This window comes from Grus americana, chromosome 20 (genome assembly GCF_028858705.1).
Source record: "Grus americana isolate bGruAme1 chromosome 20, bGruAme1.mat, whole genome shotgun sequence".
NCBI lineage: Eukaryota > Metazoa > Chordata > Aves > Gruiformes > Gruidae > Grus > Grus americana.
Window position 1 is genome coordinate 5,554,946 of NC_072871.1, and position 12,399 is coordinate 5,567,344.

The window sequence follows — 12,399 nt, forward strand, 5'->3', positions numbered from 1 at the left end:
CCTCTGGTGCCGGTCACGCGGCACGACCTGCCCAACCCTCAGCATGGTGCTGACCGCACGGCAAGGCTGGGGTCCCGATGGCCCCCCACTGCCCCGCCAGCCTGCTCCTCATCCACAGCCCCTCACTTCCACAAGAGTAAAAGAAAAATAGAGAAAGAAAAAAGAAAAACAAAGCTTTTTCGTTGCTGAAGGCCAGATCACACCTCAATTGCTCCAAGCTGACTTTGAAACCCGACTTCTTGCTTAGGAGGTCGCCTGGCCCCAGCCCAGCCTCAGACTAAAACCCCGTGGCTGCCTCTGCCGCACCGGGACGGCAGCAAAGCCCCCGTGTGCTTGAGCCAGGGGAGGGGGACATGGGGGTGCCCCCCCACCCCAGGGGAGGGGGACATGGGGGTGTCCCCCACCCCCCGTTACACCGGCTCGCGGGAGCTGCCTTGGCTGGTCCCGGGTTGCGTCAGGGGCAGTGGGAAGGGGCAACGCCGTGTTTGCTCGCCCCACGCTGCAACCCTTCCCGGCAGCACTCCTGCGGCTGGAGGGGCCGAGGGACCCCCCCCGGGCACGGCGGGGGCTGCTGGGCGACGGTGCCAGGTCAGCTTTGGCAGCGCGTTAAAAACCAGCTCGTTCAGGGGCTGACCGTCTCCCACGTGAGCCAGCCATTCCTGAAGCACGCTGCTCGTGGTCAGGGAAAAAGCAAACACATTCAATAACTAAATCAATGCACTTAATTATAAGGCCAAAGTTGGAGGAGATATAAATCGCTGTTAAATAGAGAGATTCTGCATTTAAAGAAGTTGTAATTTATTTCTTTCATTAAACACCTGAGCCCACCGCACTGGTTGTCCTCTGCCTCATACCACCACCACCCCCCCCAGCCAGCATTTATTAAACAAGTCCCTGTTTCTATCAGTTATTTTAGATTCCGTAAAATAATCATCAGCTATGTACGTTATCAGCATCCACAGCCCAAAGGCCACGGTATCCTGCAAGGCTGGGCTGAGACAAGCCACAAGCACCGCAAGGCCACCGGCACGCAACAGGGAGCTCAGCTGGAAAGGGTAAACCCCCCCCCCACCCCCCAAATTTCCTGGCTTTAGGGATCGCACGGAGCTGCCGTCGGCTCAGGCACCGGGGCAGGACAGCGGCACCACTGGGCACAGGGAGGAGATGGCGGGTGGGGGCTGTTTTGTTTTTAAATAGTGCAACTTCTCATAGATTCATAGGATGGTTTGGGTTAGAGGAGTCCTTTAAAGACCAGCTCGTCCAACCCCCTGCAGTGAGCAGGGACATCTCCAGTTACATCAGGTTCCTCAGAGCCCCGTCCAACCCGACCTTGGATGTTTCCAGGGATGGGGCATCTACCACCTCGCTGGGCAACCTGTGCCAGTGTCTCAGCACCCTCCTTGTAACAATTTGTTTCCTTAAATCTAGTCTAAATCTACCCTGCTTTAGTTTAAAACCGGTACCCCTTGTCCTACCCCTACAGCCCCTACTAAAAAGTCTGTTCCCATTTGTCTTATAAGCCCCCTTTAAGTATTGAAAAGCTGCAATAAGGTCTCCCCAGAGCCTTCTCTTCTCCAGGCTCAACAACCCCAACTCTCTCAGCCTGTCCTCACAGGAGAGGTGCTCCAGCCCTCGGATCATCTTCCAGCAGCTCCATGTCTTTCCTGTGCTGAGGACTCCCAGCTTGTACGGGACCTACCCCTGCTGTGCGCACCGAACGGCAGAGCCAGGTTGTGGCCCCATCCCCAGCAGCATCCCCAAGCTCGCCACCCCAATTCCACACCTCCCCCCAAGAGCACACCCCAGCGCCAGCCCCGTGTCCCAGCGAGGCTGGTGAAGACCTGAAGCCCTTACAGCCCCACAGATGAGCAGCCACCACCCAATCACCACCGCAGGGATTTATTTGCCTGTGGAGGAAAACCACAGCCAGGTGACACTCGGTGCCCCCGCTCGCAAACACACCTGGAGCTGGCCGAGCACTTTGCCAGGCATCCACAAAATTAATTGCAGTTTCCAAAAAACAAAAGCCTGCATTGGTGAAACATGGAGTTGTTCAGGGTTTGGTCTGGGTTTTGTTTGTTTTTTTTTTTTTTCATCTTTTCTGCTGGAGAAATCCAAGCTTTTGCAAGTTTAATTTCCTCCACCTGCTATTGCTTCATGCCTGAGCAAACAGCCCAGCAGCCAAACAAGCGCATCGGGGCTGGGGACGTCCAGCTTTGCAGGCAGCCGTATATAAGGGACGGAGCCGAGCCCCATCCCATCAGAGCAGGAGCCTCCTCCAGGCCGGCCAGGCGATGCTGGCCTCCCTCTCCCTCCTCCTGGGGCTGCCGCTCGCCCTCGCCGCTGAGAGCCCCAGCTGCGCCCCGCTCGTCCCGGTCACCTTCGACAATGCCACCATCCCTAGGGTAAGCGCTGCCCTCAGCCGGGACGCCCGTCCCCACCTTTCCTACCGGCTCCATGAGCAGTTACGGGTTTGGGAAGAGGTTATGAACCCGGTCGGCAGCTAATGCTTATCTCACTGCCTGGCCGTTCTTATTTTCCTAACTAGTCAAGACTGCTGCACAGGAGCGTGGGGACGGGGTGAAGCCTTGCAGCTCCGCACCCATAAATTTGTGAGCAGGCGCTTCTGGGGCGGGGGGGCTCCTGCTTCCATCTCTCCATGCAAACCAGGCTGGGCAGCGCCATCCCCAGTGCTTCGCCGGCCTGTTTTAAGCTCTTCAAGTGACAGGGACTGGGGGTCACAAGTGTCCATCCGCAAAACCCTTCACTGCATAAACAGTGTTTAGTCCCTTGGGGATGTTTAATGCGAGGAAAGCACGGAGAGCTGGGCACAGAGCAAGAGGCACACGACCGCAAGCTGGCCGTCCCAGGAGCTGGAGTGTTGCCTCAGTGGGGAGGGGACAAAACCAAGAGCCCCTCACCGAGCCCAGATTGTGCCCAGGGCGGTCGCCTACCCGGGGTGCTTGCGGCCGTGGGACAGGGCAGAGCGGTCGCTTTCACTCACACAGTGCCCACGGGTGAACCTGGCATGGCCAACCCCCCCCCCCCCCCCGCCCCCCCCCCCCCCCCGCTCCCCTCCTCTCCGCAGCTCCTGGGATGGTGGATCTACATCACCGGCGCCTCCAAGTACCCACCTCACCTGGCAGAGCTGAAGGCGGTGAAACACGCGACTTTTTCCTTCTCTCCCGGCAGCCACAAGGACGAGCTCGACGTCACCGAAATCATGAGACTGTAAGGACAGGGACTCACCCCCTCAACCCCTGTCCCCAGGGGCATTTCCACCCACTGGTACCATCCTCTGGGCTGAGCCACCCCCCACAAATTTGCGGCTGGAGAGCAGCTATGCCAAATTTATTGAAGCTCTGAACCCCTCGGGTTTGGTCGGGGCAGTGTGGGGGTGTTTGCCCCATCTGACCTCTCTGTCCCACAGGAACGAGTCGTGCGTGGTGAGGAACACCAGCAAGATCCAGGTCATGTGGCACAACTCCACCCTGGCGCACGGTAAAGCCCCGGCCACGGTGTGGGGATGGGGGGGGGGGGCACCACAGCCGCACCTTGCACCCTCCCGCTTCTGGCCCCCCCCAGTATTTGGCACCCTGAGCCCCCAGTACCAGACCATTTTACATCTAAAAACATGTCTAGAGGTGGGGGAAAAAAATTTCCCTCACCCCATGCAATGGGTACGACAATGCTGGGGCAGGGGGCAGGGGGGAACCCAACCAGGCCCCACCAGGACAAGTGTCCCGGGGTAAAGGGCTGAGCAGCCGCTGCCAGCTCTGCCTGCACTGGGCCCCGCACAGGGCCGCGCTCCCCAACGGGGCACCCTGCTCTGCCCATGCCTTCCAGTTGATGACCAGGTGCTTTCCACGGCCGAGCTGATCCAAAGCGACAAGGACCTGCTGATCCTGAAGTACTCGAACGCCAACTTCCCCGGTCTGAGCCTCTCGGGTGAGTGGACGCAGCCAGACCCACAGGGCACGTCCCGCACCGATGGGCACGGGCATCCCCCGTCCTCACAGGTGGGGCAAAAAAGCCCCTTTTCCCCAGTACAGGGAGGAGAAAGGTGTGGGTGGGAAGGCAGCAAGCTCCCCATCTGCACCACAGGGACCACCAAGGAGCAGAGCACCCCCTAAAACTCACTTGTTGGGTTTGTGGGGTTTTTTTCCACCTTTCTCCTTTTGCCCCCATTTCTCTGACAGCACGGACACCCAACGTGAGCAAGGAGCACCTGGAGGAGTTCAAAGCCCACCTGCACTGCCTGGGCTTCACCGAGGAGGAGATGTTCCCCACTTCCGAAAAGGTCTGAACCCCTCCCCAGGGTGGAGGAGCCCCAGCCTGGGCCAGATCCTGCCACCGGCTGAGACGAGGGTCCCGAGGTTGGGGGTGTGAGATCGGTCGTGTCCCCCCCCCCCCGCAGCCCCTCTTCTCCCCAGTTGTTCCCAGTTCTTGGGGCAGTTTTGGGGCGAGGGGGCACCAACGGCCGCTCTCCCCCTCTCCCGCAGGATGCCTGTCCCCTGCCTGGGGAGAAGATGGGCGAAGGCGACAAGGAGCCACAGCTGGCATAACCCCCACCACCCAGTCGGCCGCTCCATCCTCATCCTCCTCCAGCCCTTCAACGGGGACGTCCCCACGGGCCGGCCCCAGCCGGGCTTGGCTCAGCCTCAGGACTTTCTAACAATGTTTCATTTTTTTTTCCTCCTGAATGAAACGCGCAGTTTTCCTGTTCTCACCCAGACCCAAAATAAACCCCCTCATGACAACCACCTGCTGCTCCTGCTGCGTCCTCGCTGGGAGCACGGGCAGGTGTCGTTTCCCCCCCCCGCCCTGCCCACGATGCCGCAACTCCGAACCCGCTGAGAACCGTGACAAGCCCCGGACAAACCCCCACCCAGGCCAAGCGTAGCAGCGGGCACGGAGATGCTCATCCGTCCCACCAGCTCCGCAGCAACACAGGACCCTCCCGGCCACCCCCCCAACCCGCCGCAGGGCATGGGAATGCCGTCACCCGCCCCTCATCCCTGACCCCATGGGGATACGCACAAACCCACCGACCCCTTTGGTTTTCCTCCACCTTGACTCAAACCAGCCAAGGCAGTTTTAGCACCCAAACATCCCACCGTGAATTTTTCAAGCCAAATCCCCCGACACTCCGCCTGCACCAGGGCCTTGTGCAGGGGTCACAGGGGGTGGGGGTGACATCGCGCCTTCCCCAGGTGTCTCTGAACGAGGGGAGGGGGAGAGGATGGGAAAAACCATCACCCAGGGCCAGACCGAGGGACTTGGGGATGCTCTGCTACCGGAGAGGAAAAGGCAAACAAACTTAAAGCCTGAAAAGCAGGTCCTGCCCTGCCCTGGCACGGGGATGGGAGCAGGATGGGGGGATCAGGGGGGGCCATCGCAGGGGACGCATCCAGCAGGATAGGGGTGACCTCCTGGAGCCCTTTCAGCCCCATTTTTGTGGCCTGCTTTGGCAAGAACAGCGAAACCCCTTCCCTTCTCTTTGAAGCCCCCTGGGCTTTGCCCGAGGTGGGAGCGGCTGCAGCCCAGCCAGCACCGGGGGGGGGGCGAGGAGCGGGGGGGTTCTGCCTCGTTAGCAGAGCAAGAGGCTGCTCGTGGGGAAAAAAAAAATGGGCAAATTTAGGGCAGATTTAAGTTTTTAACATTGCTAGTGCATCACCCGCCTCACCTCCGGCCACGCCGACAGCCCCCAGCTATCGATGCTCCCGCTGGTGGCCACAGCCAAGGCCGGGGCAAATGCCAAGCTCAGAGCCGGGCATGCGGCTCTTCTCTGGGCAACGTCCCCAAAAAGTGCTGGTTGCGTCACTGGTGTGGAGCCGGCAGCCTCCAGCACATCCTGTGCCCCCCCCCCCCGCTGCCCCCCCGCAGGGCTGCGAAAGCAAGCAGCCGAGTGAGAGCGTCCGTCTGTCCGGAGCGTCGCTCGCTCCTCGCTGCCAGGCAGCCATGGCCGCGGTTGTCGCCATCCTCGGCCTCACAGCACTGCTGCCCACGGCCGCTTTCCCCTGCGGAGCCCCGCGCCCGGACAACACCACGGCGTTGAAGGTAGGAGGGACCCAAGCCCTGGAGGGATGGCCCACTCCTGCAGCGAGTTTGTGGGTGCTCTGCTAAGCCTCACTTTCCCCCTGGGGAGGGGGAACCCACCCTTGCTCCTCCTGGCACATCTGCCAAGGCAACCTCTGCAAAACGCCAGGAAACACGTGCTTTCCAAAACACCCCAAATTACCCAGTTTTCTCATGGTTCCCCAGCAAGTCCCAGAGACAACCTTGAAACAAAGCGGGGGCTGGCTGCATATTTTTTGGTGCAAATTCCGCCCCCCCCCAGCAGCACAAGGCCGCCCTGGCCCTGCCGCACCACGCAGGGGCACGGAGCCAGCGCCAGCACTGTTTCCCAATCCCCACATTCAGCTATCTCCCCCCCCCCCCCCCGCCCCCCCCGTGCATTTACACAGGTTTTATCGCGTTGCTGCCCGTGAGGTGCAAAAGGCAGAACTGGCAGAGGCGTGAGGTCAAAAATAACAATTTTACCACGGGGAGGGTGGAAATATCTTCCCCAAAGCTCCCCCTGCAAACCCGAAAGCTCTCACCGCCCTGCGCCTCTCTCCCCGCAGCTGCTGGGGACGTGGCTGTACATGGCCGGGGCCGCCCAGTTCCCCCAGCACCTCCTGGAGATGCTGCTCATCGACCACGGCTACCTCCACGTGGAGCCCCGTGCCGGCGAGCGGGAGCTGCTCCTCACCCAGCGCATGGCCATGTGAGATGCAATCCGCGGGTCCCCCTGCCCCAACCCGTCTCCTCCCCCGTGCTGCAGCCCCCGCAGCCATTTCGACGCAAGATGCGAACACGGTTTCAGACTGGTTTTCCCAAGGAGAGTCGCTCCCGGCTGCTCCGTGCATGCATTCCCCCGTCTTCCTCACCCATTCTTTTATTTATTTATTTCAACAGCCCCCAGGTTTAGGTAAGTTTTCCAGGGCACAGGCAAGGAGAAGACCCCTGTGGAGGAGAAGACCTTTCCAGGGATCCCTGCACTGTGGCTGCTAACTCTGCCCCGCACCGAAAGCTGTTTCCTCCCCAGGGTCAAACTTTAAGGGGATGGATTTTTCTGTGCCAACGCAGGCAGCTCTTCGCTGCTTCAGTTCTTTTGGGGTGGAAAACATCTCGGCGCCAAGGAGCCCTTCAGCCAGGCAAGGCTGAGAGCAGGAGCTGCAGGCGGAGGTCAGGCAAACGCACAGGGGAAAAGCTCGAGAGCAGTTAACCCTGCGCAGGAGCTGGCACAGCCGGGTCCCCGTCCCACAGCCGGGACCGGAGCCCAGTCCAGGGCTTTGCTGGTCCTTTCCAGCCCATGGGGGGTCTCTGCTTTCCTTCCCCTCATCACCTTCTTCCCCTCTTTCTCTCCAGAGGGGACCAGTGTCTCACCAACAACTCCACCTACCTCAAAACCGCTGTCGGTAACACCACGCTGGTGAAGCACGGTGAGCAGTGGGCACCGGTGGGCACAACCGTCGGCGTTATCACCCAGTCTGTTTTTCAGACGGGCTGAGACAGGCAAAGGGCCCATGTCGATGTTTTACATCGTCTTGACGCATTTTATTCCCGGGGTGCTTTGTCCATTTGAAGCCTTGGTGGACTCCAAACAGCTCCCCAGGGCCGGGGGCACCCTGGGTCAGTCCCGCTCCTGGGCCAACCCCGGGGTTACGCCGGTCACAGCCCCGCAACCAAGATGGGTTGGATCCCCCGAAGCAATGCCGTGCAGGGAGCGAGGAGCAAACCTGCTCCCATCGCAAGGAAGGAGCCCGCCTCCTTTGTAAAGTTATTTTGCAATCCCTTGGGCGGGAAAGGAGGGGAGCATTTATGCCAGGTTTCAGCTCTGAAATCGTTTCCTCCTCACCGAGGGAAGGGAATGAGCCATTTGGGGTGGGAACTGCAAACCCCAGCGCCACGGTTTGCACCGACCCGGCCAAGCCAGCATTGCTGCGAGCAGCGGAGAGTTTCTCCCCATTTTTACAGCCCCCCAAGCTGCCAGGTCAGGCAATCAGGGCCGGACAGACCTGTTCAATGCCTCGAGCACCAGCGAGCCGCGGTGTCCAGCATATCGCAACGGTAGGACGGGAGCTGGGTGGTTTTGGCTCCTTCACGCCCCAGGCCCACATTTAGGAAATACAATTCAAATAAACCCGGAGCCGAACAACTCGCACCACGTCAGGTCCCCGGGGCTACGGGCATTGCCCCTACCCGGGCTGTGGTTTATCGCTGCTGCAGCACTGAGCGTCTGAATATCGTGGCTGTTCCCAACCTCGATTCTGTTCTCTTGAAGCCAAGACCCATCAAACCGTGGGGACGCTGATGAACCTCAGCTCAGAAGACATTTTACTTATCCAGTACCAACTGCAAAGGGAAAGGACGTATTTGGGACTGTATCTCTATGGTATGCAGACTCCATCCTAAAGTAACTTAAAGCTATCGTGGGACACCAAAATACGCACATAAAATTACCAGCTACAGCCATGCAGCAACTTGGTTTTGTCAACAGTTGGTGATTTTCCTGAGACCGCTGCTCCAGGGGTCACAGTATTTACAAATCCCATTAAAATCTAAATATCTTGGCAGAGCAGAAAGTTAAAGACAAAAACCCACTTACACCATAAATATTCAAAGAACAGGAAGCAAATACAATTCAGCATCCCTATCACTGTAAAAATCTCAATATTTTCAAGCCAGCCATGATTTTTCGGTACTTACCTCCCAGGGCAGAGCACGTGGCTCTGCAGCGCTGGCACAGGCAAAGCCGATCAGATGTACCCACAACCCCATAAAGCAGCATTTTAGACCTTGATAAGGCGTCCCATGGCCCTTCCAAGCTGCAAAGCCATTGCTTAAGAGAGTTCAGAGACACGTAGAGAAAACAGCCTCCATATTCAGCCTCGGTCCCTCCCCAGGAGTATCAGACTGTCCTGCAACCCCTTGAAGCGACAGGACCAGAGCTAACTGAGCAGACGGTTAAAAAAAGGTGATGCCCGAGGTTGGTTTTGTTCAGGTATATTCGCTGCAGGGGCGAGAGACCCTGGCAGAGGTCACCTCCGCAGCAAGCGTTGGTGGGAGCACAGGCAAGAGAGGCAGCGAGGGCAGGGACGTGGCACGAAGGGCCGTGCTGAGGCCACCGGTCTGTATTTAACGCCTGGCAAATGCTTCTCCTTTTGCAGCTCGGAACTCGAATGTGAGCACAGCCCACCGGGAAGAGTTTGAGCATCATGCCAAGCTCCTGGGGCTGAGGGAAGAGGAGATCGTGTACGCACCGTGGAAAACGGTACGTGGCTGCTCACGGGTGGGCGAGGGTCGGCAGAGCTGCCGCAGCCCCCACCCCGGGCAGGGGTGTTGAGACCCCGGGCTGTAGCTCCAGCCATCAAACCAAGGCCTCAGAGATTGTCAAGGTGGTGGAAATGATTTAAGGGACTAAGCAAAGGCAGGCTTGCTTCAGCAGTGACGGTGGTTTAAAATAACACCCCCTGCGTATACGTGACTCCCCAAACCAAATACCTGCATCCGAGCATTTCCAGTGGGAAGACTGGTAACTGCCTGCCTCCCCCTGCTAGGGGGGGAGATAACTAAAGCATGGGATTTTTACCCCAAAGTTCCTGATTTTGCTCTGAAACTCCTGATTTTGCTTCCCCAGCAGAGGCCAGCCGCCCCCAGGAGCTGCAGCAAGGGGCAGGAGGGGCTGGTGCCCTGGGGCGCTGCACGGCCCCGCTTCAGCCAAGGTGGCAACCATTTACAGCCCTAAGAACCTCGGGCTGTTTTCAGATTGGGATTTGCTTTACCGGCACCCTGAGGTGCTGCGTGATGAGCGGGTTCAGAGCCTGGCTGGCTCAGGAAGGTTGCACAAGCCAGCCCTCCTCCTGCCCCGGCACGGGGGTGTCCAGCACAGAGGGTCCTTTTGGGCCGGGGGTCCAGCCCCGAGGGACACCAGGGAAAAGGCAAAACCCTCCACTGCCACAGAAACACTTTTTCCTTTAGTTTTTTCATCAAAACATTAACTGGACCCAGCCCCTGCCACCTGATTTAGGACATTTTATCCTGCAGATGACCCAGTCCCTGAGCCAGCTTGATGGGGCTCCCTTTTGCAAAGTGGGGGGATGAAAAAAATATCTTACCTTTTTCTGTCCCATCCTGTCCATCCACATCCTAGCCATTTGCTTGTCAACAGCAGGAGATTCTGAGCTTCCAGAGATGCCCAAAACTCCACTCTGAGCTGCCAGGCTGGACCCAAGACAGCCCCTGACACCCCCCAGCCTCAAGATGCTTCTTTTAGAACTATCCCAGGGATATTCAGGGGAGCTGGGGACAGGGACACCGGCACAGGTTCAAACTCTCGTGGTGGGGCAGGGGCAGGTCTCCTCTCCCCATTAGGCAATGGGCAGCACCTAGGAGACAGGGCCCAGCTCGCCCAAATCAACAGCGGGCATCTGGATCACATTTAATTTGGGGCAAGATGAATGAAGTTTAGAGAAAGGCAAGCTGAGTGCCAGAACTGTTCATCCTTACAAGCTCCGGTGCAATCGCTGTTAGCTGAGAAGGGTTTTACACCCAGCGAAGAGACAGGACACCACATCCAAGGAGTAAAATGAATCCAATTAAACGCACGCAGAATAGAGTTTGGGGATCTTTGTCGTCAGGCTGAAAGAGATGGATGTGAACAGAGCACCAGAGCAGACACTCATGTACCACTGATCAGGCCAAGGCGTGAGCAGAGCCTAAACCACGCTAATTCTGAGTGCCCGGGTAGCACGAGCTTTTTACTTATTTCTCAAAAAGTTTGAATCCTCCTTTCCTTCAGCTCACACTTAGTGATCCCCCCAGCATAGCACAGCTTTGCTCCAGAAACCTGCTTTCCTCTTTACAGCACAGGCGTGGAAAATGGCACCAGCAGCAGCTCAGCACCTGGACAAACAGTGTCTGTGACTGGGAAGCCCCAAGCTTCTCTAGGCCCTCTTAGACTTATAATAAGAGAAAAAGGAAAAGAAAATACTTCTTTCTTCAGTAAATTCTCTCCCGCTGGTACACTGGCAGTTTCAACTTATTCTGTTATTGCTGTTTTGGAAGGAGCTGTGTCAAGTGAAAGAAATGGAAAAAGGAAATAGCGCATGCACAGAGCCCACGGCTGCAGTCACAGCATCACCTCCTCCGGGTACTCACCAGCCTGGGACCGCGGGTAACCAACACCACATTAAACAATAAACGTCTTGCTCAAACTCGATGCATTTTGTTGCCGAGATGTGGGAGAGCAGGGCTTCTGAAGAGATCAGAAACGGGGTTTGCAAAAAGAAACTGAACACCCGATTCACCTCGTGTGTCACTCAGCTAGGGGCTGGGAAAAGCCAACCCCAGGCAATGAGGGATACGAGACAAGGTGATGCGTGGAAGGTTTTTCAGCACAGACTCAGCTTCACGCCAAGCTCACAAGAGCGCTCTACTGAAAAACCAGTATTTAACTAAAGCAGTAATAGAGGCTAACCAGAAGAGGGCAATCATTAACTATTTTAAATGAGTGTGCCAAGCATTTGATGAGTAACTGGACTCTATAGAAGGCTAGAAACTTATCTTTAACTGTACAGTCTGAGAGGAAGAGGGTGCTTAGCCAGAAGCCACCACCCAGTTCTCTGGAAAGCAGCTTGACTGGCAGCAGTAGCCCAGCTGGGACAGATCTTCCTGCCCAAACCCCTTTGGGGTGGGCAGGAGCTTCCTGATAAGGTTCATCCACAGCAAGGTTTGCAACACAGTATGAGGACACTGAAAAATTGACCTCCTGTCAGGGAGGGAGGGGGTGCTAACCCAACCCAGGCTGGATTTTTACTTCCCTGGAGAAAAAGGTCTTGTTTCTTCATTTCCCAATAAGCTTGGCACCCCAGAGGCAAGAAGGTCCAAGTGCCAAAATTCACATTGCTCTCCGTGCCCCCAGTCCACCCCTGCACTCACCAGGCACCTCACGCATCCCCTATCGCACCCCCAGCCCAAATGGAGGAAAACAGGGTCACCTGGTGTCTGTGCAAGTGGGGGGTTTAAAGAGACTGCTTTTACTGCATGTGTGGAAAGCAATTGTCTCAGCTCTAACCTAGTAATTAAGCACTGAAAACCTCTCTCTTCCTTAAAAAGGAAGGAGAGGAGAAAAGCTGGAGGGAACACAGGGAAGAAGAGAGCCCTGCTCCTCCCTCGGTCCCTCCAGGCACCCTTTACCAGGCAGCATTTCAGTTTGAGCCTTTGGCCCGATTCCTGGAGTGAAAAGGACAAGTACAGCCGATCCCCTCCGGGTCTCAGGGCACCGGTACCTGGACAGCCCTTGCTTCAGACACAGCTTTATCAGCGTGTGACACAAAACAAAACCCCCCACCC

The 12,399-nt window shown here is 57.4% G+C and overlaps 2 protein-coding genes across 3 annotated transcripts; both read left to right on the plus strand.

Moving 5' to 3' along the window:
- The first annotated feature begins 2,246 nt into the window (after positions 1-2,246).
- On the plus strand, positions 2,247-4,763 carry LOC129215464 (alpha-1-acid glycoprotein 1-like). Its single transcript, XM_054848651.1, has 6 exons — positions 2,247-2,405; positions 3,089-3,231; positions 3,431-3,501; positions 3,847-3,948; positions 4,200-4,300; positions 4,503-4,763. Exons 1-6 carry the CDS (start codon positions 2,295-2,297, stop codon positions 4,563-4,565), a joined length of 591 nt encoding a protein of 196 aa, XP_054704626.1. The 5' UTR covers positions 2,247-2,294; the 3' UTR covers positions 4,566-4,763.
- A 1,133-nt stretch (positions 4,764-5,896) lies between these two features.
- LOC129215465 (alpha-1-acid glycoprotein 1-like) lies at positions 5,897-11,261 on the plus strand. Of its 2 annotated transcripts, none has more exons than XM_054848652.1 (6): positions 5,897-6,060; positions 6,627-6,769; positions 7,414-7,487; positions 8,330-8,440; positions 9,216-9,319; positions 11,113-11,261. In XM_054848652.1, exons 1-6 carry the CDS (start codon positions 5,962-5,964, stop codon positions 11,245-11,247), a joined length of 666 nt encoding a protein of 221 aa, XP_054704627.1. In that variant the 5' UTR covers positions 5,897-5,961; the 3' UTR covers positions 11,248-11,261. The 2 variants fall into 2 exon arrangements, with proteins under 2 accessions (XP_054704627.1, XP_054704628.1); XM_054848653.1 differs by lacking the exon at positions 11,113-11,261 and adding an exon at positions 10,913-11,060.
- The last annotated feature ends 1,138 nt before the right edge of the window (positions 11,262-12,399 follow it).

Excerpts from the sequence above, each read along its gene's own strand:
- LOC129215465 (XM_054848652.1), top strand. The coding sequence starts at position 5,962 with ATGGCCGCGGTTGTCGCCATCCTCGGCCTCACAGCACTGCTGCCCACG. Across the intron at positions 6,061-6,626 it reads ACAACACCACGGCGTTGAAG|CTGCTGGGGACGTGGCTGTA; the intron begins GTAGGAGGGACC and ends CTCTCCCCGCAG. Across the intron at positions 6,770-7,413 it reads CTCACCCAGCGCATGGCCAT|AGGGGACCAGTGTCTCACCA; the intron begins GTGAGATGCAAT and ends CTTTCTCTCCAG.
- LOC129215464 (XM_054848651.1), top strand. The coding sequence starts at position 2,295 with ATGCTGGCCTCCCTCTCCCTCCTCCTGGGGCTGCCGCTCGCCCTCGCC. Across the intron at positions 3,232-3,430 it reads GTCACCGAAATCATGAGACT|GAACGAGTCGTGCGTGGTGA; the intron begins GTAAGGACAGGG and ends TCTGTCCCACAG. Across the intron at positions 4,301-4,502 it reads TGTTCCCCACTTCCGAAAAG|GATGCCTGTCCCCTGCCTGG; the intron begins GTCTGAACCCCT and ends CCTCTCCCGCAG.